The sequence below is a fragment of the Pipistrellus hanaki genome, assembly GCF_964339955.1.
Source record: "Pipistrellus hanaki genome assembly, chromosome: 5".
Classification (NCBI taxonomy): Eukaryota; Metazoa; Chordata; class Mammalia; order Chiroptera; family Vespertilionidae; genus Pipistrellus; species Pipistrellus hanaki.
In genome coordinates, this window is record NC_140507.1 from 51,152,426 (window position 1) to 51,180,342 (window position 27,917).

The 27,917-nt window shown below is 42.8% G+C and overlaps 1 protein-coding gene and 1 pseudogene across 7 annotated transcripts in view; one reads left to right on the plus strand and one right to left on the minus strand.

Moving 5' to 3' along the window:
• The window catches only part of SH3D19 (SH3 domain containing 19), a 135,658-nt gene extending 131,541 nt beyond the window's left edge, over positions 1 to 4,117 (minus strand). For 3 of the 6 annotated variants that reach the window (XM_084884886.1, XM_084884887.1, XM_084884883.1), the window contains exon 1: positions 3,574 to 4,117. In XM_084884886.1, coding sequence (XP_084741012.1) covers positions 3,574 to 4,110 — 537 coding nt within the window. In that variant the 5' untranslated portion in view covers positions 4,111 to 4,117. The remainder of the gene's footprint in view (positions 1 to 3,573) is intronic. The other 3 variants (XM_084884889.1, XM_084884888.1, XM_084884893.1) reach the window with 2 other exon arrangements.
• The window catches only part of LOC311623129 (small ribosomal subunit protein eS27-like), a 249,116-nt pseudogene that overhangs the window by 213,482 nt on the left and 7,717 nt on the right, over positions 1 to 27,917 (plus strand). The gene's annotated exons all lie outside the window — the stretch shown is intronic.

Consider the following 27,917-nt stretch of genomic DNA (forward strand, 5'->3'; position numbering starts at 1 on the left):
TTTTAATTATAAAATGGAGAAAATAATGCCTACCTAGCAGGTTACAACATGGAAAAAGCACGTGGTGCATGGTAAACACAACAGATTTTATTCTGTGCTCTTATACTGACAATATTAGTTATTTTACTTAGGACACATCAGGGAAGTTACCTCAGTCCTTCCAGACTTCACCATGAAGAAATCAACATATAGAAAGATTAAATGTATTTAGTTTTCATTAAACTCTATTAAATGCCTACCACTCTTTCCAGGTGATTCGGAGAGGATCTAGAATTTTATATTCCCTGCCCTGTAGATCAGTCAGAGGTTCTCATCCAGTTGCCAATCTGGTGAAAGCTACATCACCTCTCTCCAAAGACAGGTACAAAACTTGTAGGAGACATACAAGAGATGCAGGACAGTGGTAGGCAAACAGTGGCTCACGAGCCACATGTGGCGCTTTGGCCCCTTGAGTTTTTAGCAAATGCCAGCTTAGGAGTACCCTATTTAAGTTAATAGCAATGTACCTACCTATATAGTTTTAAGTTTAAGAAATTTGGCTCTCAAAAGAAATTCCAATCGTTGTACTGTTGATATTTAGCTCTGTTGACTAATGAGTTTGCCTACCACTGATACAGGAGAATATCTTCATGACCCAGGGGTAGGGAAAGCATTACATAGGGAAAGTGAGGAGGGGAGGGACACTCTAAAGAAAAAGATTCATAAATATACCTACATTAAAATTAAGGATTTCTACATCAAAAGAGATCCAAAAGAAAATTTCAGGAATAAGCCACAGAGTGGAAGATATTTAGTAGTATAATACATGCAATAATAATAATAATAATAATAATAATAATAATAATAATAAAGGTGAGATTCCTGTGTAAAGAATTTCAACAAATCAATAAAACATGACAGGCCAAAGTGTGATACTGTATATATACAACGAAAATGAACTACAACTGCATTTAACAATGTGAGTAAATTTTACATACATAATTTTGAGTGAAAAAAAAGCATGACACTAAAGAATAGGTACAGGAATATTCCACTCATGAACTTGTAAAATGGATAAAATGAAATAATATTGTTTAGGGGCGCATATGTTGTGCATATGCATACAAAGGTAAAACTATACAGAAGAACAAGGGAATAATTATCACAACAGTCAAAAAAGTGGAGTGACAGGGATCAGAGTCTGCTTCTAGATTACTGACAATATTCCTTCTTGACTTGAGCACAGGTTGCAGGTTTCACAGGCACACTGTTTTACTGAGTTCCATTTACTTTATTGTGCTTCACAGGTGTTGCATTGAAGGGAAGGGAAGACCCTCCACCAGCAAAAAGATACGACTCCCTTTATTGCGGTGGTAGAACCAAACCTGCAATATCTGAGGTACCCCTAACTTTTGTAATTTGTAAGTTTTATATGCTATTCTGAATGTACGTTGCAAAAAATGAACAAATACACTTCCACCACCACACCGAACGCTAGCAGGGAGAGGAGTTCAGACTCCTTCAGGCCCCTAAACACCAAATTTATGGTGTCAAGCTACGTGAGATCCAAGAAAATAATCTTTAGGTTGTAAAGTGGTGGGGGAAGAAGGGAGTGGTAAGAATAGATAAAAAGTGCAGGCCTCCGGGTCAGTTCATCCTCTCACTTAGAGAATTTGTAGCACAGACATAGGGAACAAATGCCCAAGCTTGGTAAGGAATGCGATGGTGCCTGAAAAACATAGTAACTAGTGAGGGGATGGAGAAGCACAGCTTGTCGGGAAATGTAATCTATTAAATAACATATCCCAAACCAGTTATTGCAAGCTGAACCTTCTCCCCACTCCTTATTCTCTCCTCCCCTCCCCCTTTAATGGAGACAGGGCATGTTAAATGGTGAGAAACTACAAACACCGATTTCTGAGTGAAAAACTATACCATGTCATGTCTCAGCAAAATACTCTCACAGAACTCAGAAAGGCCTCCATCAACCTTGGGAAACGAAGAAACTGGTAAAAACAAGTTACAAAAACACCACTTCCACTAGCCTTGGAATAAATACACATATTGCACCTCAATGATAAGCCTACATCTGGATCATAGGAGTCTGACCTCCAACACAGACAACTCTTCGCAGCAGTCCCACCCTGGAGAGAGGGAAGCTTTTTGCTCAATAGGACTCCACGGTAGCCTACACTGTCCAATGGAAGTACACCTTTATAAATTTCTAAATTGTATTCCTGCATAAAAAAATATTTACTTATTTTCCATTATTTCATGAGGTCTGGATTTATACTGAACAAAACTATCCTTTTCCAAACGGATGGTGTCTGCTAGGTTATTTTGATTAAAAAAAAAAAAAAAAAAAAAAAGTCCTAGTAATGGGGCCTATGGAATTATTTTTAAGTTTCCAAGGGTATGAAGTTGACCATTTCCTCATACTACACTCAAATTCTTTCTTTTCATCCTATTCTCTACCTCCCGTCTGTATAACTTCTCTTCTCTCCACCTTTCTCGCACCTCCCTTTTGTAGTCAATTCCCCTAGGTCTGTTCTCTCTTTTTAGATAACTGGCTTATCCAGTTGGAACCAAACGCCAAAGAATTTCCTCTCTATTATGTCTGACTGAAAAGCTGTCGGGTGTGTGTGTGTGTGTGTGTGTGTGGATCTGTACTCTTACACTTCTGCGCCAAACTATGGATCCGTGCCGCCTTTGTGTACCGCCCCCCCGCCCAAAAAAAAAATAATAATAAAAAGTAATTTCAGCCGGCACCGGTTTGGCTCAGTGGATAGAGCGTCGGCCTGCGGACTGAAAGGTCCCAGGTTCGATTCCCGTCAAAGGCATGTACCTTGGTTGCGGGCACATCCCCAGTAGGGGGTGTGCAGGAGGCGGCTGGTCGATGATTCTCTCTCATCGATGTTTCTAACTCTCTATCCCTCTCTCTTCCTCTCTGTGAAAAATCAGTAAAATATTTTTTAAAGTAATTTCAGGCCCAGGAATGATTCTCGGTCCAAACGGATCGCCTTCTGGAATGCCATATCCTGCAGCATTCACAACATAACACAACTCTAAGGCAAGCCCCGCAGGAAACCGGCGCGCTCCGCAGGCAGTGGGGACAGGGTGGGGAGTCGCGGGTCCGAAGTTCAGAGACACCGAAACCAGACGAGACGCCCAGGGCGCGCGGTTCGACCTGGTGGCAGCAGCCCAGGCAGAACCGGGTCTCTGACTCACCAGGAGAGAACTCATCCCCTGGGCCACCAGCCCCAGGATTTCGCGTGCGCATGGAAAAATTTGTAGTTTGGGCTCCCGGGCCCTGGCAGGTAGAGAAAGAGAGAGAGAGAGAGACCTGTGTGGATTTCCTCGGGCTCCGCCCCGAAAGTGAGGATGAGGATGGAAAAGCCATTCTCCCTCCTTCTCTCATCTCCAAGAGTGCGGGTCCCCTCCAGGCGGGTGCGCTGGTGGGGGAGCCGCTACTGCCTTCCAGGGCAGGACCTGAGCGGCCCCGGGGTGCCCAGCCCTCGGCCCTGCTCGCCCCCGATCGCGCCCCTTCCCCACCCCCTCGCCCCCCGCCTCGGGCGCGCTCCTCCCGCCTCTCACCTGCAGCCGGGTGGCCCGCGAGCGCCCGGCCCCGGGCGCGGCGCCCCAGCTCTTCGTCCTCGTCCTCCCACCGCCGGCCCTCAGCCATGGGCGAGGCTGGGCGCCGGGCGCAGCTGCGGGACGAGCACCGAGGGCCCCCTCGCCAGCTCCCTCGGGGCCTGGAAGGAGGCCCCGGGGAAGCAGTGGCAGCGCCTTGGGGCTGCGGGATCGGCGGGCGCTGCTGCGGGCTCCACCTGCAGCCGGCGGGGCAGCTGGCGGGGCACCCGCGCCGCGATCCTGGTTCCCCGGCTCCCCGCCTCCTCCTAGCAGCGCGCCCGGCCTCGGTCTCCCAGCTTTCGCTGCTCTCCCCCACTCTCTTCCCCCTTCCTCTTCCCCTTCTCCGCCCCTCGGACTGGGAGCCGGGACCGGGGCGGGCTCCGGCTGGGCCTCGCCTCCTCGGGGAGGGGTTACCCGCCGCCACGGAGGACGCCCCACAAGCCGCGCACACGCTGGGAACCACCTGCTCGCTGGACCCAAACAAACGCGTGCAGAATCCATAAACAGGGGGGGTTATGGGGGAGGTGGCCTGGCCTCTTCCTGACCTTTCACAGTATTCCGGTGTCAACAGGAAACCCATTTGCTTGACACTTACAAATGCCCCTAGCGGGACTAGGAGAGATGGGACAGCTGGGAGCAGCTGAGCAGTGGGAACAAACTTAGCTTGAGAGTTTGGTTGAGACGGCGTAATTTTTTTTTTTTTTTCTTTCCCACTCTTTTTCGCCCTTTAAAAAATCGAGCCTCGCCAGAGCACAGAGGATTTTTTAGGGCAGGGAGCCTACTCTGTAGGATAGCATAATGGTGGGTGCAGATGACTATACGTTCGTTCAAACCCATAGAATGTGCAAGGTCAAGAGTGAACCCCAATGTTAACTAAAGACTTTGGGTGTTGAGATAGGTTCCTCGATTGTAGAATGGGCCACTGTGTGGGGGAATGTGGATCATGGGTGAGACTGTGCATGTGTTGGGCAGGGGTTATATGGGAAATCTCAGTCTTCTGCTCAGTTCCTAAAACTTCTAGAATGTAAAGTCTATATTTCAAATATTTTAAATTTAAAAATGTATTTTTTAAAAATGGTTCCAATCCCAATAAGAAAATGTACTTCAGCCGAAACCGATTTGGCTCAGTGGATATAGAGCATCGGCCTGCGGTCTGAAGGGTCCCAGGTTCGATCGGCCTGCGGTCTGAAGGGTCCCAGGTTCGATTCTGGTCAAGGACCTTTGTTGCGGGCACATCCCCAATGGGGAGTGTACAGGAGGCAGCTGATCGATGTTTCTAATTCCTATCCCTCTTCCTTCCTCTCTGTAAAAACATCAATAAAATATATTTAGAAAAAAAATATATACTTGAGGACCCTGAACCTGATTATTTGCAGAAAGGCCATTTGGAGAAGTGGCAGGAGCACTGGCTTCTGGAGTCAGAAGCTAGAATTTGAAGCACGCAGCTGTGAGATCTGCCCCTGTGGAAGCTTTCCCATGCTGAAGAACATTGCGAGAAAGCTGTTGTGTACCTGTTCTCAATAGCACACATCTTAGGTTCAGCATTTGCACCCACACAGAGAGGCAGATTCTGGAATCTCAGAGAAAGATAACCAAGCAGCAAACAGGAACACTGTCTGGACATGAACCCATAGGAACAACGCCAGGGGCAGAACAGGCCTTTATTTTCAGCCTCTTGTTCTATTTCTGAGAGACTGTGAGAGTTACCAATGTTCAACATGTAAGAGAGAACAAGAGAGGAGAAAGAGGGGTCACTGAAAATAGAATTGCCTGCCATACCGGAGTGGGGTTTCTTTGTGTGAATGAAAGGAGCCACACCCTAACCTGACAAGCTCAGGGGAGCTTGCATGGCAGCCTTGCAAACTCAGAGACCTAAAATAACCACAAAAGATGGTTTGAAAATTAAATATTTTAACTACAAACAGGTTATAGTGGGTAGTCAAGTCCTAGGCCGATATTTTCCCAGACAAAGATCAAGATCTTCTTTACTGAGCCCAATTGCCTTTTTGCCTCTAAGATAACATAACTATGAGATGTCTGGGTAACTTGTAACTTCCCTTTTTTCTTGAGCCCCTGGGGCACAACCAAACGTGGTGGGCTCTAGGACAGATGCCACAAATTCCTTCGTTATCTGTTAATTGTTCCTGCACTCACCTGAGTACCCGTCCATCATTTTACTTTTTATCCAATCCCAGGGGTTTCCCACCACTTTGCTTTCTCCCGCCTCCTTAATCCATCACCAATGAACTTCATGTTACCCACCTATGTCCCTCCTTTGATTTCAGTGTATAAATAGAAATGTAACCCGCCATTCTTCAGAGCATTATCTCAATCCGTTGAGGTTCTGCTTCCCAGCCTACGTTGGCAGTTGGGCTCAAATAAACTCACAAAAATTCTTTACAGGTTTCAATGTGTTTTTGTTTTGTTTTTTCCCCCCGTTAACATTTGCCTTTTGCAATAATGGTGGTAGAGGCCTAAGAAAAATCTTTCTGTTTTTAGGCAGATAAGAGCCACAATCGATTTTGTGGAATTGAGGTCAAATCCACAGTGAAAACTTTATTAACTGATAAGCAGTTAAATGAGTAGACATCTGGAGAACTTGAAATTAAGATAGAAGGGGAGAAAAAAGGGTTCTAGACCTTTAGGGTTATTTTAAGTGTTTGGGTTCACTCTTAAGTGAAAGCATATTTGTTAACCTTCAAGGATAACAAATCATTGGTAGGCCCCTACAGCCGCAGAGCATCACAAGGATGTTGGGGGTCAGTCTCTACTATTTTTCAGATTCTTAGCTTGAAAAGGGTTCAAGTGTTCTGATTCTCCCAGACAATCAGAGCTTTAGGGACCCACACCGTTATTTTGGGGTGCATGTTCAAGCCCACTGGACAGTCAGCACACACTTATGGTCACCATTGTGTGACAAATACCACACTAAGTGCTGTGGGGGTGCTAGAGGCACCTCTCACCACACCAGAGAAGTGTTACCATTACCAAACAGCCCCCTGAGTCGGGGGAGGGGGGGGGGGGGAGCCTGTTCCCAACCTTAATCCTTTTCTTCTTATATAAATTAATTTATAAGAGAGACCTTGCCTGTGAAAAGCCAGTTTATTAAAGCAGGCACCATTATTGAAAAAGCAAAGCAAGCAAACACCCTATACATCTGGCTTATGAAGTGCAGACAGGTTCTCAGCGAATCTGAAGAGCTAGTTGGGTAGGGGCGGGGTCGGGGGGGGGGGGGGTGCGGGGTCGGTCTATAAGTTTCAAAATTCCTTTGCTGAATATTTTGGTACAGATTCATTCTCAAGGTGACCATTTTTCCTTTGTTGCGGCGTCCCCAGAATTCATGAGAAGCTCCTGGCAACTTTATCTTGCTAAACCTTGGGACTGCTGGCTTCTCTGCTTTAGGGAGAAATCTGCCCTTTTTCCCTTTCCCCTTTCCCACTCCCTCACTGCATTCTCATTAGGGAGGTTTTTAACCGTTTGCTCTTAGGTGTCCTTGGCTGGGGAAGATAATATTAGTTACATGCTGGCTGTAGATGGCCCTCATCCTTTGGCCTTGTTTTAACTTTCCCTATTCCTGGAATCCTGTAAGGAGGGGCAGGGCAGGTTTAAAAGAAGAAACAAAGCATTTCCGGGGAGGGGGGAGAGGGGGTCCTATGGTAGGTGCTTTTCACAGGTTTTCTCATTTTAAGTGAACAAATGTGTATCCAAACCTCCAGTGATGGAGGAAGATCTATCCAGTTTACCACAAAATTTGGTAAATTCTATAATAAAGATATAACCTTAAAGAAGGGTGCCAAGATAATGCAATGAAGAAGGAACTATCTTTACAAATGGATATTCACAAGCAAAATAATGGATTCGAACCTCTATATCACATCAAAAATTTTTTAAAAAGAAAAGAAAGGGACACACACACAAAAAAGATCATAGATATAAATGTAAGGGCTAGAACGATAAAGCTCTTCAAACAAAACATTAAATCTCTGTGACCTTGGGTTAGACGATGGTTTCCTAGGATGACACCAAAATGTATAAGTGACAAAAGAAAAAATAAATTGGAACTCGCCAAAAATTATAAATGTACACCTCAAAGGACATCATCAAGAAAAGGAAAAAACAGCCCTCCGAGTATGAAAAAATACTTGAAATCATATATTTTATAAGGCAGTTGTATATAGAATATATAAAGAGTTATATGTACAACTAAACAATTTTTTTTAATTAGCCCAATTTAAAAATTGAGATTCTCTAAAGAAGATATACAAAAGCCAGTAGAATATGAAAATATCCTCAATATCACTAGGGAAATGTAAATCTAAACCTCCGTGAGATACCACTTTACACTAAATAGATGGATAAAATAAAATGGAGAAATTTCAGTCTTTATACAGGACTGGTGGGAAGGTAAAACAGTGCTGCCACTTTGGAAAATAGTTTGCAGTTCTCAAAAAGTTAAATATAAATTTTCCATGTAATGTGGCAATTTACTCAGAGGTATAAATCCAAGAGAAATGAAAATATATCCACAAAATGAAAATATATCCAAAAATTTGTACATGAATGCTGACAGTGGCATTATTCATCATTCAATAATTGGTTGTGTCCATCAAAGTGGACATAACCAATTATTGAATGGATAAACAAATAGTGGCATATCCATACAGTGGAATATTATTTAGCCATAAAAAGGAATGAAGCACTGGCATGTGCTACATGGGTGAACCTTGAGAACATTATCTGGCTAAGTTAAAGAAGCCAGAGACAAAAGTCTGTGATGAAGTGTGATTCTGTTTCTATGAAACGTCCAGAATAGGATAATCCATAAAGACAGAAAGGAGTTTAGGGGTTGCTGGGTGCAGAGGATAATGGGGAGCTATAGCTAATAGGTACAGGATTTCTCTTTGAAGTGATAAACACTATAAAATCAGAGTTGCACAACTCTGAATATACTAAAGGATGAATTTTATGGTATGTAAATTATATGTCAATAGAGCTGTTATTTAGGGGGGAGAGAAGTATAACCTACTCGCTGTGAAGCAAGAAAACAAAGACTAAGGAGAGGACTTCGCTCTGAAGTCACTATATTTAAGTAGAGAAACCAGATAGGCATTGCAAGCAATGACAATTTAATCATATGAAAGAAAATCAAAGGTGTGGCCGACAAGCAACCAAATAAACATGCCAAACATCTTACCCACCCTGATGACACAACAAGAGCCAAACCCATAGAAGGAAAGTGTTAAACTTGGAATGCAAATGTACAGGCTAAAAGTAGAACAAGACACTCCTTCCAAGGTTGAAGGTATTAAGGAAAAAATTTTGTAAGAGATTCTGAAAAACAACCCAATTACAAAGGAATACTTCTCACTTTGGATGTATAACTTGAAATGAAATAGTGTGCAAATAGAACACATGAAAAATAAGAATAAACTATTCAAATACATATATAGTACAGGGTTTGGCAAATAGAAGGCACAATAAATATTTGTTTAGTGACTGAGTGAATATACTTTCATATTTTTTTCTGCTGAATCATCACAAGGTCTGAGCCTCAAGTTAGTTAACGTGAATAAAAATTAACTATCTGGAATTTAAAATTTACAACTGAAAACCTTAAACAAGAAAAAGCAAGGATGGACAAGAATATACAGTAGATCTTAGAAGTACAGTATCTTCACTCTAGCCAGTTTTCTCAGTGGTTAGAGCATCAGCCCATGGACTGAAGGGTCTCCAGTTCAGTTCCTGGCCAAGGGCTGTACCTTGGAGGCAGACTCAATCCCCAGCCCTGGTCAGAGAATATGCAGGAGGCAACCAATTGACATGTCTCTCTCACATCAATGTTTCTCGCCCCCCCCCCCCCCCCCCCCCGCCAACACCTCTCTCTCTCTCTCTCTCTCTCTCTCTCTCTCTCTCTCTCTCTCTTTTCTCTCTCTCTCTCTCTCTCTCTCTCTCTCTTTCTCTCTCTCTCTCTCTCTCTCTCTCTCTCTCTCTCTCTCTCTCTCTCTCCTTCTCTTGGTCTCTCTCCCCCCTCTCCCGTCCACTCTCTCTAAAAAATCAGTGGAAAAATATCCTCAGGTAAGGATCAAAAAACAATTCAGTATCTTCAGAGTTTTCTTTCTTTTAAAAAAAAAATAATAATAATAAAAAAAAAATATATATATATATATATATATATATATATATATATATATATATATATATTTTATTGATTTTCTAGAGAGGAAGGGAGAGAGATAGAAAGCTAGAAACATTGATCAGCTGCCTCCTGCACACCCCCCACCAGGGATGTGCTCGCAACCAAGGTACATGCCCTTGACCAGAATCGAACCCAGGACCTTTCAGTCCACAGTTCTATCCACTGAGCCAAACCGGTTTCAGCTGGCCCAACTTTCTTTACTGAGGTGTCTTAGTGCCTAGCAATCATCTCCTCAGGCTGGAGCTTCTTCACTTGTCTGTACACAGATACAATTGCTCAAAGGAGAACCAAGAACCAAAAAGCACGTGAGTGGGTCGTCGGACTTCCACACATAGACCTCCCCATTCCCATTGTGTAAAATCAGCCTTACCGGCTGTTGTTAATCAGAGTTAATTATCCATGCCGTCTCACCTACTGGTCCCTGGCCACAAGGAACTCAAAGTGTGCAGGTGGCAACCACCATTTGTAATTCAGTTGGGCCCTTGCTGTGTCTGGTGAAAACATGCTCCTGCTGACAACCAGGACCTCTAACCCTGAGGAGCCCAGGAAGCTTAACTCAGTAGGTCCCTGGGAGTGATGGTTAGTGGGCCACTCCTGCTTCCACCCCCTCATTTCCTGATCCACCTATTCTCCTGAATGGATGCCTAGCACTATAAAAAGCAACATCTCTAATATAATGTATATACTGCATTCTGGGGGATTAAGCCCCATTTTCACAGGGTATTGCCTCCAACTGTGCACCTGAGCTGTCTTCCTTCAGCAGGGAAAAAAAAAACACAAAACAAACAAAAAAACTAGGAGTAAGAAGAATAGTATATAATAGCTTTTTTTAAAAAGGACGTTTCATCCATCAAAAACAAATCCAAATCTCTCAATGTCACATTCATGGAACAAGTGATTATTGTTAGTCCCTCTGTTCAAATAAAAATGGAACTTATATTGCAAAATCAAGACCAGGGCTCTCAGGAGCTGTAGCTTCAGGTTCACAATATAATAAAATACACGAAAGTGTCAAAAATGAGAGTTCATTTTCTGACAGAAGGGCATTTTTATTTTAACTCTTGACACATCTGAAAAAGAAAAATGTTAGTGGTTTACATACAGGGACTTAAATCTTCTAGTGTTCTTTGGGCAGGTTAAAAAAATATTTTTAATCCTCACCTGAGGATATTTTGTCCATTGATCTTTTTAAAGAGAGTGAGAGGGAGGGAGGATGGACGAAGGGGGAGAGGGAAAGAGAGAAAGAAACATTGATGTGAGAGAAACACATCAATTGGTAGCTACCTGCTCAAGCTCCAACCAGGCCAGGGGTCAAACCTGCATTGGTCTGATGCTCTAACCACTGTGAAAAACTGGCCAGGGCCGGCCAAGTCAAGTTTTAATTCCTTTCCTTTGCCACTATTTCTTTCTCTTTTTTTCCTGTCCACATATTTGCAAAAAATTTCCCCTTTCCCTCCTCTTTCCTTTTTTCCTTTCAGTTTTTCTATACCCTTTTCATTTTTCTTTCTGGTTTTCTTCACTGCGGTGTGCCTTAGATTCTGCATCCATAAAACAGGGGTAATAACAATGGCTATCTCACAAAGGAGTTGTGAAGATTAAAATGAGTTAATATATCAGTTTGTTGGAGCTATCACAACAATTGCTGTTGTGGCTTAAACAACAGCAATTTATTGTCTCATAGTTCTGGCGACTAGAAGTCCAAGATCGATATGTTAGGAGGATCATACTCCTGCAGGCTCTGGGGAAGGATCTGTTCCAGACCTCTCTCCTAATGTCAGATAGTGCTTCGGTTTGTGGCACCATATATATATATATAACCTTAGGAATGCTGGGGTTGGCTTTGCTGGGAGTGATCTTTCACCAGGCAAGGCTTTCCTTGGACCTCCTTCCCAGGCTAATTTTTCCTGTTCCCTTCATGGAAGAGCTGCTTTACAGGACCACCAGCTGGTCTCTGAACCCTGCCCCTTGGAATGGTCCTGAGCTGACCCTCTGAAATACCAGCCCCAGAGCTTACTCTGGAGCACCATCGGCCTTGCTCCACCAGCAGGCACTCGCTACACCTTCCTGGCTCAGTTAGACACTACCGTAGCTTTCCTTAGGAAGAACTGTCTGATCCCCCTCCTTTCCACATTATGCATGCCACTTACAATCTTTCATCTTCATAATCTATGCCCTGGCTACAAAGAGTGGTCCGTGGACTAATGGCATCAGCACTACTTGCACTCGATTAAATACAGAATATCAGCTTCATCCTGACCTACTGAATCAGAATCTGCATTTTAATAGGATCCTCAGGTAATTCACATGCTCAAGGTTTGAAAAGCACTGCTCTGTGCCTGACAAGCCTAACCCTCTTGAAATACGGTAATAAAAATGTTTAACTTTAATCCTTTGATACAACTTCTTCTAGTGTTCTGGTATCATTAGACTGCAGACTCCACCAGAGCAGACTGCATCTGCCTTGATTGTGTCCACCAAACTGGGCACTCAGTAGATCCTCAATAACCAGTTTGGTTAAACCCGTGGTCGGCAAACTGAGGCTCTCAAGCCACATGCGGCTCTTTGGCTCCTTGAGTGTGGCTCTTCCACAAAATACCACGGCCTGGGCGAGTCTATGTTGAAGAAGTGGCATTAGAAGAAGCTTAAGTTTAAAAATTTTGGCTCTCAAAAGAAATTTCAATCGTCGTACTGTTGATATTTGGCTCTGTTGACTAATGAGTTTGCCGACCTCTGGTTTAAAGCATATGATACTTTCAAGGGTATTATAGAAGTCAAAGATAAATTTCCCATGTGTTTCTATTTCTCAAATCAAGAAGCCTCAGGATGATTAAAGGAAATGCCTCCACATGTAAGCATTCCAACCATCTAGGGTTTTCTATTATATAAAGACTTGGACTTGGTCAGTTTGAATTTCATTCCCTGAAGTTTCTCTTCAAGTTGGTGTTTATTTGCATAACTTGCTATTACGAAATCTTGATTTACTGTGCTTCCCTTTAATTTTTACTTTCAGAAGACAAACATTCTTGCTTATCTCTGTGTAGCATATCCATAGCAACTGTCAGCACTCTTCCTCAGCAACAAACCCACCACATTGACCTTAGCAAGACCAAAAATGTCTTACACAGAGCTTATTCTGTGCACTCCAAAGGGAATGCTCAGCTTCAGCAGTTCCTATGGCTAAATATCACGAGCGAATTAGTAGTCTAACATTTTATAAACATCAGTAATTGGAGGCCCTTGTAGCCTGACTGTGACCAGCCTCCATTGCTCACTACTCCCCTCCTCTACCCTCTGCACTCCAGTCACTCAACTTGTCAGTGTCCCCAAAACTCTCTTCTCTTTATTGTCTCTACCGTGGGCATATTACCTCTGCCAGGATCAATGAGACAGCAAAATGTAGAGATAACATGGGCTTTAGGAAAACCCAAGTTCACTTCTTTGTTCTGTGATTTTTGAGCAAGTAATTAACTGCTCTGAACTATTTATTGATCAGAAAAGTAAGAGATAGCAATATCTAATGGGTTGGGGCTGTTGTAAGGACTAAGTGAAAATAACAATGGTTAACATTTAGTGAGAAGTTATTATGTGGCATTATTGTGCCAAGTGCCTCCACTATATGAATTAATTCTTATATAAACAGGAAACCTACCCTGTTAGTAGCCCTTTCCATATTGTGAAATGATGTGTTTTATTTATTTATTATTTTATTTAATTTTCTTTTTTGAGATCTATTTATTTATTTATTTATTTGAGAGAGAGAGAGAGAAAGGGAGAAGGAAGAGAGAGAAACATCAATGTGGGAGAGAAACATTAATCAGCTGCCTACGGAGCTTGAGCCCACAATCCGGGCATGTACCCTGACCAGGAATTGAACCAGAAACCTTTCACTGCACTGGACGACACCCAACCAACTGAGCCACATTGGCCATGGCATGATGTGTGGTGGTGGTTGTTTTTCTTTAACATACCTGTCGTATACACTATATTGTTAGTCTTCAAGGACTAAGCAATTATCTTCTTATTGCTTTTGGAATCAAGCAAGCACCATGCCTGACACAAAGTAGGGGACCAATGATTGTTTATTTAACGGCTTGGTAGTATGGCATTATAGCTATTTCAGCTGTCTTTGCACTGTGACCTTCCCATTCAATGTCTCAGGTATTCACCTACTAAAAATAACATCTTGCAGAGTTATTTTGAAGATTAAAAATAACCAGCTGTCACAAAAGCAGGAAAGAAACTTAAATGCATATTGCTGAGGGAAAGAAGTCAGTCTCAAAAGGCTATATGCTATAGGATTCCAGCTCTTTGATATTCTGGGAAAGGCAAAAATTTGGAGATAGTAAAAAAAAATCTATGGTTTCAAGAAGTTTGAGGGAGAGAGGATGAATAGATGGAATATAGTGGATTTTTAGGCTACTGAAATTATTATGTATGATATAAATGTAACTATTTGTCAAAGCCTAGAGATGTACAATGTTATACATTTATCAAAACCATAATGTAAACTATGGACTTTAGCTTAAAAAAAAAAAAAAAAAGAATCAATATTAGTGTGGAGAGCGGCTACAGGTTCAAGCCTTGGACTAATGAAAAGGCACAGTCCTCTAATTGCCATGTGCAAGTCCCAACTTGGAGGGCAGAGTCCTTCCAGCACAATTATAGCTATAGATCTAAGCTTGAACCTATGGTCCGAACACGTGGCCCCACGTGCCTGAGTGATATGGGCTTGATAGAGTTCAGGTGCATGTAATTGAGTAGATTCAAACCCACAAGAATGTTGTAAACATCTTGACCACGCCCTTACTTTGCCTCGTGGGATCTGGCTATAAAATAAAGACAAGGCTTGTAGTCCATGGCGCTGTCACTACCTCTCCATCAGAGAGGACAGCGTCTCACCCAGACCCAGTTTTCTTCTCTTGTCTGTCTTTTCTCAATCCTTCACCACCCCCTCTCAGGGTCACCGAACGTACCGCACTATAGGACGCCCTGGTGCTCAGTATGCCGTGGCCGTGCCAGCTCACCACGCATTAGTTTATCAATTGTATCAAAATTAATGCAAGCTATTAATTATAGGAGAGACTGGATGGTGGCAAGTGAGGGGGTATATGGGAACTGTGTACTTTCTGCTCCATTTTCCTATAAATCTAAAACTGCTCTTAAAAAATTTAAGTCTATTTTTTTAAAATTTTATTTTATTGTTTAAAGGATTACAAATAAATAGTAATACATATATCTCCTTCCCCGCCCCCCCCCCCATTGATCTTTCCCCAGCCTCCCCTACCCCCTGTCACATGCCCTCATCTCCCTTCTCCCCCCAGTGTCTTGTGTCCATTGGTTGTGCTTATATGCATGCATGCATACAAGTCCTTCAGTTGATCCCTTTCCCCCCTCCCCAACACTCCCCAGCCTTCCCGCAGTAATTTGACAGTCTGTTTGATGCTTTACTGCCTCTGTATCTATCTTTTTGTTCATCAGTTTATAATATTCTTTATATTGAGTGAGATCATGTGGTATTTTTCTTTCATTGCATTACTTGTAAATTTTTTTAAATAAAAAAATAATGTTGAATATGGTAGTTTTCCATATATAATAGACTTTACATGAAGTACATCTAGCAAATATCTATTGCATGCCTACTCTGAACAGGGCACAGTGCTGAGCATTGGAGTTGCATAGATGGAAGACTTTGCCCCCGTCTTTAAGGGTTTTAAATCTAATGAAAGACTCAGAGAGATTGGGGGGGGGGGGGGAGTTCCAATACAATGTGAATGCACAGGCATATCTAAGCTGATTTGGGGAGAAGAGGAAATCTTACTGGAAGAAATTATGCCTGAACTGAGTCTAAAAATAAACAAGCATTAACCAGGCAAAGAAGAAGAGCGTACGTAAGAAATGTCTTCCAGGCATGATCAAAATAGAGTTGTAGACTCGGTATTCAGGAAATTACAAAAAGTGGTTAAATATTGCTACAGACAAGAGGAAAAAAGGCTGTCGGGCCGTAGGTGAAGAGGGCAAGGTAGGGATTGGTGAATTAATAAAGAGCCTTTGTATGCCAGACGAAGGGATCCAGTGATGGGGAGACAGGGATCCAGAGAAGGATTTTAAGCAGCAGGATGGCCATGAGGGGGAGATTGGGAAGGACCAGTATTTTGGACCTCTCTCTCTCTCTCTCTCTCTCTCTCTCTCTCTCTCTCTCTCTCTCTCTCTTAACTCTGTGCAGCATTGCTGCCTGTAACTCAGATGGTTTGTTTTTCGGAATAGGGTCTATGCTGGCAGCAGGTGAAGACTTGGAATTAGAGATTTTGTCAGTAAAGTGAAAATGACATGGAACATGAAATGGAAGCAGAAAAGATGAATGCTTTCTCAGGCTGCTCATGCATTGAGGTTGCTTTTCTGCAACACAGACTCTTTCCACTTGAAGCCAAATCTTCTGTCTATAAACCTTGGTTCTCAGCTAATGATTGATTAAAAAAGCAGGCAAGAATTTATTGAAATATCTGGCCAGGACAGCCGCGAGAGCACCACATGCAGGTGGTCTCCACATGTCTGCACCGTTTCAGGGGTAGGCAGTTCCTTTTAAAGGTTTAAACCACAGGAATTTTCCTTTGTTCTAAATTCTAAATCCTAAAGACTACATTCTAAAGACTTGGGTCAGCCTGCAGGGTCATTGCTAGTCACATCCTGCTGGACATTGGAATGTGGCCCTATCTTGCAATAGCCGATAGCACAGAAGCAGAGCTCAGAGGTTGTCTACAGTTTCTATCTCTGAAGGTTTCTGAGTTAGTGGGAATTAATCTCCTGTGGTCCTGGTCCCAGGCAAGGGAAAATTGCCTTAGCCTGCAAGTCTCCACCTGAAAGCTAAGGTAAATAGCTCCCCCCCACGCCCCATCCCCCCCATCACCTGTGTTTAATCAGGTGCAAGAGCCAAACTAGAAGGGTTAAAATTCAAACAGCAGTTTTTACCAAAGTATGGTTGCCACTATATTTCATTCCCCATGTTCTCCCTGCAACTATGGATAAGAAGTGGATAAACTACCCCTTCTGTTAGGGGAGGCGGAGGGGGGGTGGGGAGAGTCACCCAGTGGAAAGAGCTGGGGATAAGTATAGAAGTCGTATGACTTCTCAGGGGGCTCCAACCTCCAACCAGTTCCTTTTTTTTTCATCCCTATTACATCTTCACTCCTTATCCAGGGGATTTTGCAATGCCACTCCCTTAGCACTTGGTTGTCTCAGTCCTGCCAAGTCTTTTATCACTGCTATCTAGCCTCCAAACTTCTGTGGCTATTTGCTCCTTGTCCCTCTCTCCCATTTTCATGATTTTTTAGTGAGTTCTGGGGGAAGTCAAATAGATGCATTTGTTCAATCCATCATTTCTACCTGGAGCCAACTGTCAAACATTCTAAAACACCGAGGCTCATTTGTCTCATAAATATTGAGTGCTTATTTTGGTAAGTACTGAAGGTGAACTATGATTTAATTTATGTTCCCATTGTGATGACTGATGCTCTAAGGTGATGCTTTAGAAAGAAAAGGTCCCTTTCTTTGCCCTGGAGTCAGAATTTTATTTTGTGGGGGTTGCTCTCTGTTGGGGTTATTTGGGCAGCTTTATAACTGATCCTGATTTGAAACTACCTCTAGAGGTCTTGGATCACATCTGATGTCATCCATTCTCCCACCATGGCTGTGTTTCTGAGTGTCTGTAGGTTATTTGGCCTAATACCTAATTCCAAGACTAGATGTGGTGTCAGGGCCGATTTGTCTTGAAAACCTTTCATTCTGAATAGTGCATATGCAAAGATCAGGTGCCTTAGGCACTGACTGAAGGATGGATGTGCAGTTGTCTTAACAGAACCTTATGTGCCCCTGATTGTGTCTCTGTTCCTGGCAGCAATTTATTTGAGATCTTGTCTTCAAAGTTTGGCAATAAGCTTCAATGATTGTGATGAGAGGAGGAGGCTAGGGAGGAGGTATGACATTTATCGAGTGCCTACTGTGTACCGGGCAATGGCCTTGGTACTTCACATTGAGTAACTCCATCTAATGTTATCCCATGTGCAGTTGTCTTAACAGAGTAAATTTATAAGCATGGCGAAATTCTCCCAGAACAAAGCAAATAATTCAAACATCTGTCATTCTCTTTTCAATCCTCCTCCTACGCAGACTTCATACTCCTGTACCACATCTCTGTATTCTATTTTACAAAATCTCTTGAAGCCATACAGGCATATTTACACAAATCACATGCAAGCGAGGGTGTGTTCCCTGGATACATGGATAACCCTAGTCCATCCACCTTGTTTGTATATTTCCAAGAGATGAACTGCACACGTAGCAGCACAAAGCACCTGCTTCCATGGCAGGGTGGGGCCCCAGTGGAATAGGCGGAGCCCCAGCAGCCCACTGAAAGACCTCTGGAATCCCGTATCTTAGGCATCGACTCTGGGAAATCTCACATTTAGGTCAGCTATCAGTAATAATGGTAGTCACAATAACAGCTTATTTTTGCAAGTACTCAGTGGTTACTCATTGTTACACACACTAGTTCCTCTAAATAGCCTTGATCTTGGTTTTCTTTGACTAATTACTGTGTCATTTCAGAGATTATTTTGTGACTTTACTAATGATTCACGCAATACACATGCTTTATCAACCAATAATTTCCTAATCTCAATGTAAAGGTGTGGCTTATGTTGAAAATCTTCCCCCACCTCTTTTTTAATTATTATTATTATTTTAAATATATCTTATTGACTCCGTACAGAGAGGAAGGGAGAGAGATAGAGTTAGAAACATCGATGAGAGAGAGTCATCGATCAGCTGCCTCCTGCACACCCCCTACTGGGGATATGCCTGCAACCAAGGTACATGCCCTTGACCAGAATCGAACCCGGGTCCCTTCAGTCCCCAAGCCGATGCTCCATCCATTGAGCCAAACCAGTTTCGGCTCCCCCACCTTTTAATAAAAGCACCTTGTAAAAAAAAAAAAACAAAAAAAAACAAACAACAGCAGGAGAACAAAGAACTGTGGCAAACAAGCATTTTGAGCCTCCAAAGCAGTACCTTAGAACAGAATCATAAAATCTCAGTGAGGGAAGAAAGGCTGAAGGTCAGCTAGTTCTAATCGCCATCTAATCATTCAAACATCCTCCCCGGGGAAGGCTCTACACGCTCCAGACAGCTCTTGCATTTCCTAGGAGTTTGAGCTCCTCAGGGCCAGAGGGCAACTCACTGGGAGAGTGGGAGGATGGGGAGTAGGAGCTGTAGAAGGAAATGGGATCTGCCTTAAGGAGAGAAGAGAGTTCATTCTCCCAGTGGACCCTGGCCCCTCGCCCAGGGCCTCGCACAGCTGGTGCTGTGGGGCAAGCACAGAGGGGAAGAACAGATCCCTCCCCCGGGAGTTAAAGGCTGGAGCAGAAGGAAGGGCCTTTTCCAGGAAGCAGTTAATGAAGGTGTGCCAGGGAGTCACCCTTTGAACTCTGCGCATTTGACTAATAAAATAAAGGCAACTCAGACCACACTGGACGGAGGTACTTGAAAGAGACCAAACACCTGTGCAGGCCACTTGTGTGATGTATTTACAGCAGAATGGAAGATTTCCCTTATCTAAAGAAAGGCTTTATTGGACGGGGTTGCACGTTAGGACTAAAAAAAAAAGTAAGTGTGAGTGGGCCTTGGTTTTCTAATCCCATTCTGAGGAGGACTCAGAATCAGGCTGCAGAGGAGTTCCCATTTGTGAGAGGAACTCACAGAGGCCTAGAAGGGCCATTCCCAGGACTGCCCACCACCCTTTGCCATGAATCCACCCTTAACAACAACCTTCCTCATGGTACTTGGTTTGGAAGGCACATCTCCTCAGTGAAGTTTCCCTGAACACAGTCCCCACCTTCCAGGTCAAGGTAACCACTTCCCCCTGGGCCCCCGCATTTATTGTGTGCATGCCTCTCTTCTGGACCGACCGTACCACACAGAATTTGTAATGCTTAGTTTACACATCTGTCTCCCCTACCATCCTGTGCTCTCAGGGCCTCTGCACAGTGGCTGGCACAGCACAGATGCTCTGTCAGTAAATGAGTGAGTGAGTGAGTGAGTGAGTGAGTGAAAGGATACATGAAATGGTATATTGGAGAGTTATTATAAGCAAAGTCATCAAGTCAATAGTGTATTTAAGGGACAATGGCCAGAATGACCTGTATGCTGCATAGGGAATATAGTCAGTAATACTGTGATAACTACGTAAGGTGCCAGGTGGATACTGGGAACGTGGGGATAGGGGAGGAATCACTGTGTGAATTACATGGTTGTCTAACCACAGTACTAATACAAACTAATACTGAATGTAAACCGTAATGGGGCGTCGGGGGAGGGAGAAGAATGAGCTGCATGAAGCATGTTTGGAAAGACCCAGGAGAAAATGGGTTAATAGGTGCCCAACCGATTTGGCTCAGTGGTTGAGTATCAACCCAGGAACCAAGAGGTCACCTGTTCCATTCCCAGTCAGAGCACATGCCTAGGTCGTGGGCTCGATTCCTAGTAGGCAGTTCGCAGGAGGCAGCTGATCTATGATGTTTCTCTCTCATCAAGGTTTCTCTCTATCCCTCTCTTTCTAAGTATCAATAAAACTATTTAAAAAAAGAAAGAACATGGGTTAATAGAGTTAGACTATGTAATGGAGAGCCTTGAGGGCCGAGGAACATTCCTTTGTTTATTCATTTTGTTCAACAAAAAATTTGAACTGTACTCTTCCAGGTAGTGTGGATAATATAAAGCTGCAGTCTGTGGCCTAGGGGAAGACACAGGGAGGGGGAGAGGAAGCCCTCACAAGGCAGATGGTGGCAAGGGTGGTCCAAAAGGCACCACCAGGGAGCCCTAGTTCAAGGGTCAGTAAGTCACTGCAGGCTGTGCTGATAGAAATGCTTCTGACTTGGCCTCGGAGGGTAAGAGGCCCTGCCCGCTGGCATGACACCAGCAAGGAAGCAGAGATTGGACCTTACAAAGCCTGGAGGGGAAGCCGAGAATCACTTCTGATGGCTGAAGCACATCAGTAAACAGGCGCAGGGCGGAAGATGAAGATGTGAGCAGAGAGGTTTGGTGAGACTGTGTAGGGTATTTGTCAGGCGAAGGCATTGTGCCCTGTTCCCTGAGGAGTTGGGGAGCCTGTGGGGACTTGCTGTATGCTAGGGTAGGGCTAATTACCCCGAGCACAGAGAGCTGTCAGCCCAGCCCTGGATAAAAAAAAGGCGAGGTAAATCTTTTTGACAGGCCTACCTGAGGTTTTGAATTTTTTTTTTTTTTACTCTGTAATTAAGCGTCAGATGCTGAGATCGTTTCTGAGGGTTTTACGTGGTAACTTGTTCCTCACGTGCTGCCCTTTCATTGCACCAGGTACTGTCATTATCATTGCTTAGTGTTCTAAGACAGACCTCTGCTGAGACAGAGACACACAGGCTGTGCTATGGGCTGGATCCTGGGGTGTGGGGGTGGGGAAAGCCAGCACCAACAGAGGATTCTGGGAAGGTGGCCGAGTAGGAAGCATCAGGAACCTGTCATCCCACCTAGACAACAATTGCGCTGGTGGAATCTGTCTGATGGAGCTATTTTGGAACTCAGAAGTCGGTGGAAGGCTTGCAACTTTCAGGGAAAGGCCTGCATGGCAAATCGTGGTCCATTTCAGCGCTCAGCATCCACTAGCAGCGCTCAGCATCCACTCCCCCACCTCAGTACCCTGCCAGACAGCTGGGCATGTGTCCCTGCAGCAGCTTTTACGCAGCTTGTGGGAGGCAGGGTGGGCGAAGAGGACCCCCTCCTCCGAATACCAGGGACCTGTGCTCTGATCACTGGTGCTGCTTCTGACCTCAGAGGGGCAAACAGGCAAGCCCCTCTCCTTCCAGCCGAAGTGACTGCGAGGGGATTTAAAGACTGCTGTCCTTCCTCCTTAACTTTTCTTTCCCCCCGCTTTTAGGAGCCAGACATTAAAGAGTAAGACAGCCTTAGCTGGTTTGGCTCAGTGGATACAGCATCAGCCTATGCACAGAAGAGTCCCAGGTTCAGTTCCAGTCAAGGGCACATGCCCGGGTTGCAGACTCAGTCCCCAGTAGGGGCATGCGGGAAGAGGCAGATCAATGATTCTCTCTCATCATTGGCCTCTCTCTCTCTCTCTCTCTCTCTCTCTCTCTCTCTCTCTCTCTCTCTCTCTCTCTCTCTCTCTCTCTCCCCTTCTTCTCTGAAATCAATAAAAAAATATTTTTAAAAATTGAAAAGAAAAAAAAAAAAGGCTAAGACATCCAAAAGCAACTGCTTACATGAAGGAAATTGGGAAGGCAGCACACAGGCCCAGGGAAAGAAAATACCTGAGAAGATTTCAAGTTTACACTCCAGACTGACCCTCAGCACAGAGATAAGCTACAGCAATAAAAATAAACAAGCAAACAGCAAATAACAACCACCTTCCCCTCCATGCCCCCTCCCCCGCACAGACCCTGGAGGGAGAATCTGATTTCCACAGTCAGCACGTTGTTAGATTCAAATGTCCAATTTCAACAACAAAAAATCACAAGGCATATAAAGAAACAGGAAAGTATGACCTATTTAAAGGGGAAAAATAAACAGAAATTGTCTCAGAAGAATACCTGATGATGGATCTATTAGATAAAGCAATCACTCGGGGATTTTAGATAATTAATTTCTCTCCTGGCTTTGGTGAGAATTAAATACGAAGCGTAACCATTAAAAGTTATTGGAAACTAATATGTATGAGATACTATGCTGCATGAGCCACTTTAAATGTTTTTAAGCACTTAGAACAGGATCAGGGTATATACAGTACAAACTTCTGGTAGGGCAAAAGTAGGAGAGGGCAACCTTTGGAAATATTTCTCCTTCTTATTCAGATGTTTTGAATAAAAGCCTAGTATATCAAATATACTTGATTAAGAAAAACAAATTGCAACAAAATTCAAGGATCCATTCCATTCTTTGAATAGTTTAATGATGCTGTATTTTATATTTCTTGTAATAAAAATGACTCACAGTTGGAAATATTTCAATTCTAATGGATTTTTATAAGGTTGTACTTTGTAGTAGATTGTGCCTGTGTATGTAGAGTCCATCAAGTGAATTCAAATAATTCACTCAACATTACTTTAAGCCACTACTTCTCTACCAGGGACAATTTTCTCCTCCAGGGAACATTTGGCAATGTCTGGAGATGGTTTTGGCTATCATGACTATACAGTCCTTCACAACAAAGAATTATCCAATCCAAAATGATGTTAAGAGCACTGAGTTTGAGAATCCCTCCCTCTCTCTCTCTCTCTCTCTCTCTCTCTCTCTCTCTCTCTCTATATATATATATATATATATATATATATGACTTCTGGGTATACAGTACAAACTTCTGGTAGGGAAATATATTTTTATTATATATAATAAAAGAATTGATGTATAGTATATAATAATTTTCACACACATATATAATTTATATATATATATATATATATATATATATATATATATATATATATATATATATATATATATATAAAATGCAAATGTACATTCATCAAAGAACCAGAACAAAAGTGAGGTTTATAGTGAAAAAGAACTTTTCCTAGGAAAATGCTGGTGGGCTGGTGTGGAGAGGGAGTGGGAGCCGTGTGTGGGGAGAGTCTGTCTGTGGAGGCTGGAGATGCTCAGGATGTCAGGTTTCTAACGAGTCAGCCAACTTTCCAACCTATCTGCCAAGAGCGTAGCCCAGTTCTGCCTCGGCCGAGTGACCCATCTGTGAGTCTTGGCTACAGGAGACAAAAGTGTTGCTATCTCTTCGTAGAACTGGGCACAACTGCAGAGTAACGCACACTAGCATTTTTGTTAGGAGTTGGCACGTTCACAATTAGCGCAATTGTCTCAAAGAGTGTGCGAGTGCACTATTGCTTCGTGTCATTAATGTCTGCAGTGTGCTAGGAATAAAAGGATGGCTGGGGGAGGGGGGTACATAAGTTTTAATTATTCAAATACATGCAGAATTATTCAGCCTTAAAGACCCCATTTCTGAGGCTCCTTCCTGCATCGACACAATGTGTTAGATTCTACCAAGTACTGAGAATGACTCCCTTGTTTTGAGTTAGAGATTGAAAAGGGGTCCATTAATTCTGTCGGGCTGCCAGGTGATCGTTGTCATTTCTGTTGTGGGGGAGAAATAAGAAAGAAAAAAAAATCGGAGATGTCAGAAGACTCGAATGGTAAAAGTCCCTTGGTCTGTATCATCACTTCTTTTTTGCTTTTCCTCTTTTGGTATTGCAGCCGTTCAGAGCAGTCTTTCATTAAGTCCCACAGGTTTTTAAAATGTTTTACTTTACTAATATTATTCAGCCATGTTAGCAACTGCTATTATTATTGCTTTCCCTTCTCATTTTTTTAAAAACTAAAATAAATATTCAGGGCCCTATTATTTGAGTATCAAAAGAGTCACTCTGTGACATGGTAAGTTCTTACATCCCCAGAGAAAGAAATTTAATGTCAGGCCAGCAAGATGCCATTTCGTGGTGGGCTTCCAGGTCAAGGGGTGAAACAAGTAATGCTGCTCAGTCCTGTGTGAATTAACCAAAGAAGATTTAATGAGGGAGCACCGGTACTCAGTACAATGTTAGATGCTATGAGCTATGTAAATATATGTTATGGATCCAAACATAAAAAAACAAATATGAATACATAAAGAGAACCATTGGGCTTAAAAAATGTTAGTGGGTTTGGAGGCAATATTTGTGGTAAAAGAATGTTTTGGTAGGGAATGGATCAAGTGAGTGTTCTTTAGCGGCCGGTTAATAGAGTTTTGGACTCTCAGGATATCATAATCTAGTTAGGGAGACAAATTATATTGATAGTGGAGAGTTAATGATTGTTAAATAGTTTGGTCTTAATTATCAGTGCGGTGTAAGTTTATAAAAGGAAAAACCAGATTGGCTTGAGTAAATGTGAAGTGGTTGGAATTAAGATGGGATGAATAATTCATACTATAAAGAATTAGTCAAGCAAGAAGTCTGAAATACTTCTCTCTCTCTCTCTCTCTCTCTCTCTCTCTCTCTCACACACACACACACATACACACACACACACACACACACACACACACACACAAACACTGAAACAATTCCACTGAGCAAGGGAATGACAGTCAATCAGGAGCTATAACTGTGCTAGGTACTGGGGGCACTCAGATGAGCTCACAAAGGGGCATTTTAGGAAATCGAGTTAGCTGCAGTCCACAGGACAGACAGGACTGGAGAGAGCAGAGCTGAAGGGACTAGCTATGAGGATGAGTAGGGGGATGATGAGGGCTGGGCTGGTGGGTGGGCTTGGGAGAGCAGAGGAACTGAATCTGAAAGGCACTAAGGCACTAAGGTACTCGGAGCCAGGAAAAAGGCCTTGAAAGAGAGGGAAGCGGTAATGAGGGCAGACATGTGGGAACAAGGGCAAAGTCAACAACTGAATTGGCACACTTGAAAGGCAGCCAATTGAAATTGTGGAGATTGCGAAACTTTTAAAAGTATTGAAAGTGAGATAGTGGCAGGATGTACATGTTGAAATAAATAGTAGAGAGATGGAATTATGGGCTGATGCAAGACAACTGAGAATGGGTGAATTCTCCAGAGCAGGAACTGAGGGGGAAGGGAGGGAGGGGGAGAGACAGAGACAGAGAGAGAGAGAGAGAGAGAGGAGAGAGAGAGAGAGAGAGAGAGAGAGAGAGAGAGAGAATGAATGATATAGAGATATCAGAGCCTTGGGGACATCCCCAGAGTTTGGAGCTGGGAGGGAAAGAGAGAGGAGACCAAAAGAAGTTGAAAAGGTCAAAAAGAAGTTGAAAAATGTAATGTCACTGAATCTAAGGGAGGAAAGAATTTGAAGGAGTGGGTTGTCACGGTGGTTAAATGCCATAGAGGCAGGAGAAAAAGAAAACCAAGATAAAGCCCTTCATTGTATAAGATTGCACTCTATGAAACAGCCTGTGGGCTTTCTGTTTTAAAATGAAATGAAAAGCATCAGACATTAATAAGGTCTGAAATAAAATATATATGCAAATGAACAACATCAAAGATTCAGTGACCTGCAGGGCTGAGGTAACAGTACCTTCTAACCACACAGCACTTTTGTTTCCAAAGCACCTTTGAATACATCATTTCAATTGATCTTTTACAACATCCTGGGATGATGATCGCCTCAAAGGAGTCACATTTCCTGTTTTCATCATTTACTCGTTCAATCACCATTTGCATTTGTACAGCCATCAATACTACTAACAGTAAATAACTATCCAGGAACTTTGCTGATAGAAAATGAGAGATGATGATCATGATGATGATACCCATGGTAATAACACCCCACGTTTTGTACAGCATAAGATGATTTCACACCTGTTAGTGCATTTTACTTTCAACAGTTCTGTGAAATAAGTCTCATTATCTCCATTTTACATGTGTGGGCAGCTTTAAAAATCCTAGACCAAATAAATGGGCTTTTCATGTTTAATGAACTTAATGTCTGCGAAGAACAAAAAAGTATGTCTTATGGTAGAACAGGGGGAAAAAATTTTCAACATATCAGGACCCATCGATTAATGTATCCCTTTTCTATAAGTAGACAAGAGTATAGAGCTACTTATTTGAAAGTCTCATAAGCTTCTGTGTTAGAAATTTTGGGTCTTGTGGTTGCAAATGACAAAACCCACCTTCATCTCATTTAGGAAAAAAAAAAAAAGTGGCAGGGGATTGACTGGTTCAGTAACGAAAGTCTAAGGCAGCGTTTTTCAACTGCTGTTCCGCGGCACACTAGTGTGCCGCAAGATGTTGCCTGGTGTGCCGTAGGTGCAGACAAGACAAGAATTTTATAATTTTTCACTATTTTGTTTACTTAATATTTCATAATAAAGTAATTATAAAATACTTTCTTTGTGTTTATTTGATTCCTATTCAAGAGAATTACTTTATATATAGTCAATATAGGCACAGAGTTAAATTTTTTAACATTTTCTAATGGTGGTGTGCCTTGTGATTTTTTTCATGAAACAAGTGTGCCTTTGCCCAAAAAAGGTTGGAAAACACTGGTCTAAGGGTAGAAGTTCAGTCTGAAGGTTCAGATGTGACTGAATCCAAGTGCAATTTACGCTGAAAAAAAAGAGCAGATACAGAGCGTGGATGGACTGTGTGTGTATGCCTCTGTGTGTGTGTGTGTGTGTATGTGTGTGTGTGTGTGTGTGTGCAGTGGGGGAGCAAATCAGCCCTACCTCGAATGCAAGGACTTAGAGTAAGGAAGGAGTGATTTTCCAAAGGAAAACAAGGTACTCCTAGAAGAAAAAAGAAGAATGGATCCTGGGCAGGCAAAATAGCAGACCTCTTAAATTGCTCCTGTCCTCAAATAGTGCTCCACCACCATACCTGAAATTCCCGCCATTATGCCTCACTGTTTAAGACCTTGGACTCAGGAGCTTCCTACAATGATACAGTTACTCTGGGACAAATTTTCACAACCTTAGTTATACAGTGAAATCATGGAGGTGGCCAAAAATACTTTTAAAAATATGCATGCCTGAACCGAACTTCTCAAGTGAGGTCCAGATATTGGACCTCAACACCTCAAGCTTTGTCTATGCAGGAATAATAAATTGTGCAAAGTTAATTTCAGGAGATATCAATTCCTCATCTCATAGCTTTTCTCCCCTCCTTCTGCCCTTCCCATGCTATTAGTGAGGATTAGAGGACAGAGTAGTCATCCCATAAATATTGGCAGAATTGAGTACAGAGAAACTTAATTGAGAGAATATACTATACTATACTATACTATACTATACTATACTATACTATACTATCCATGTTCACGTGCTTTCCTGTTTTGAACATACTAGATTTCTACGTTCTGTTTGAGACTATCTCCAAGTCAAGGAAAGTGGTGGACAAAACAAGGACCCTGTGGTCCAGGAAGGGGGAGAGGCGAGTTTACAGGAATTACTGTTTGGAGCTGAGGGAGCTCCTAGCACAGATCAACAATCTTCTCCATCTTAGGACATTAAAATGAGTCCAACTCTGAATTGAGATTTAGAAGTCAAAGAGAGAGAGGCAGT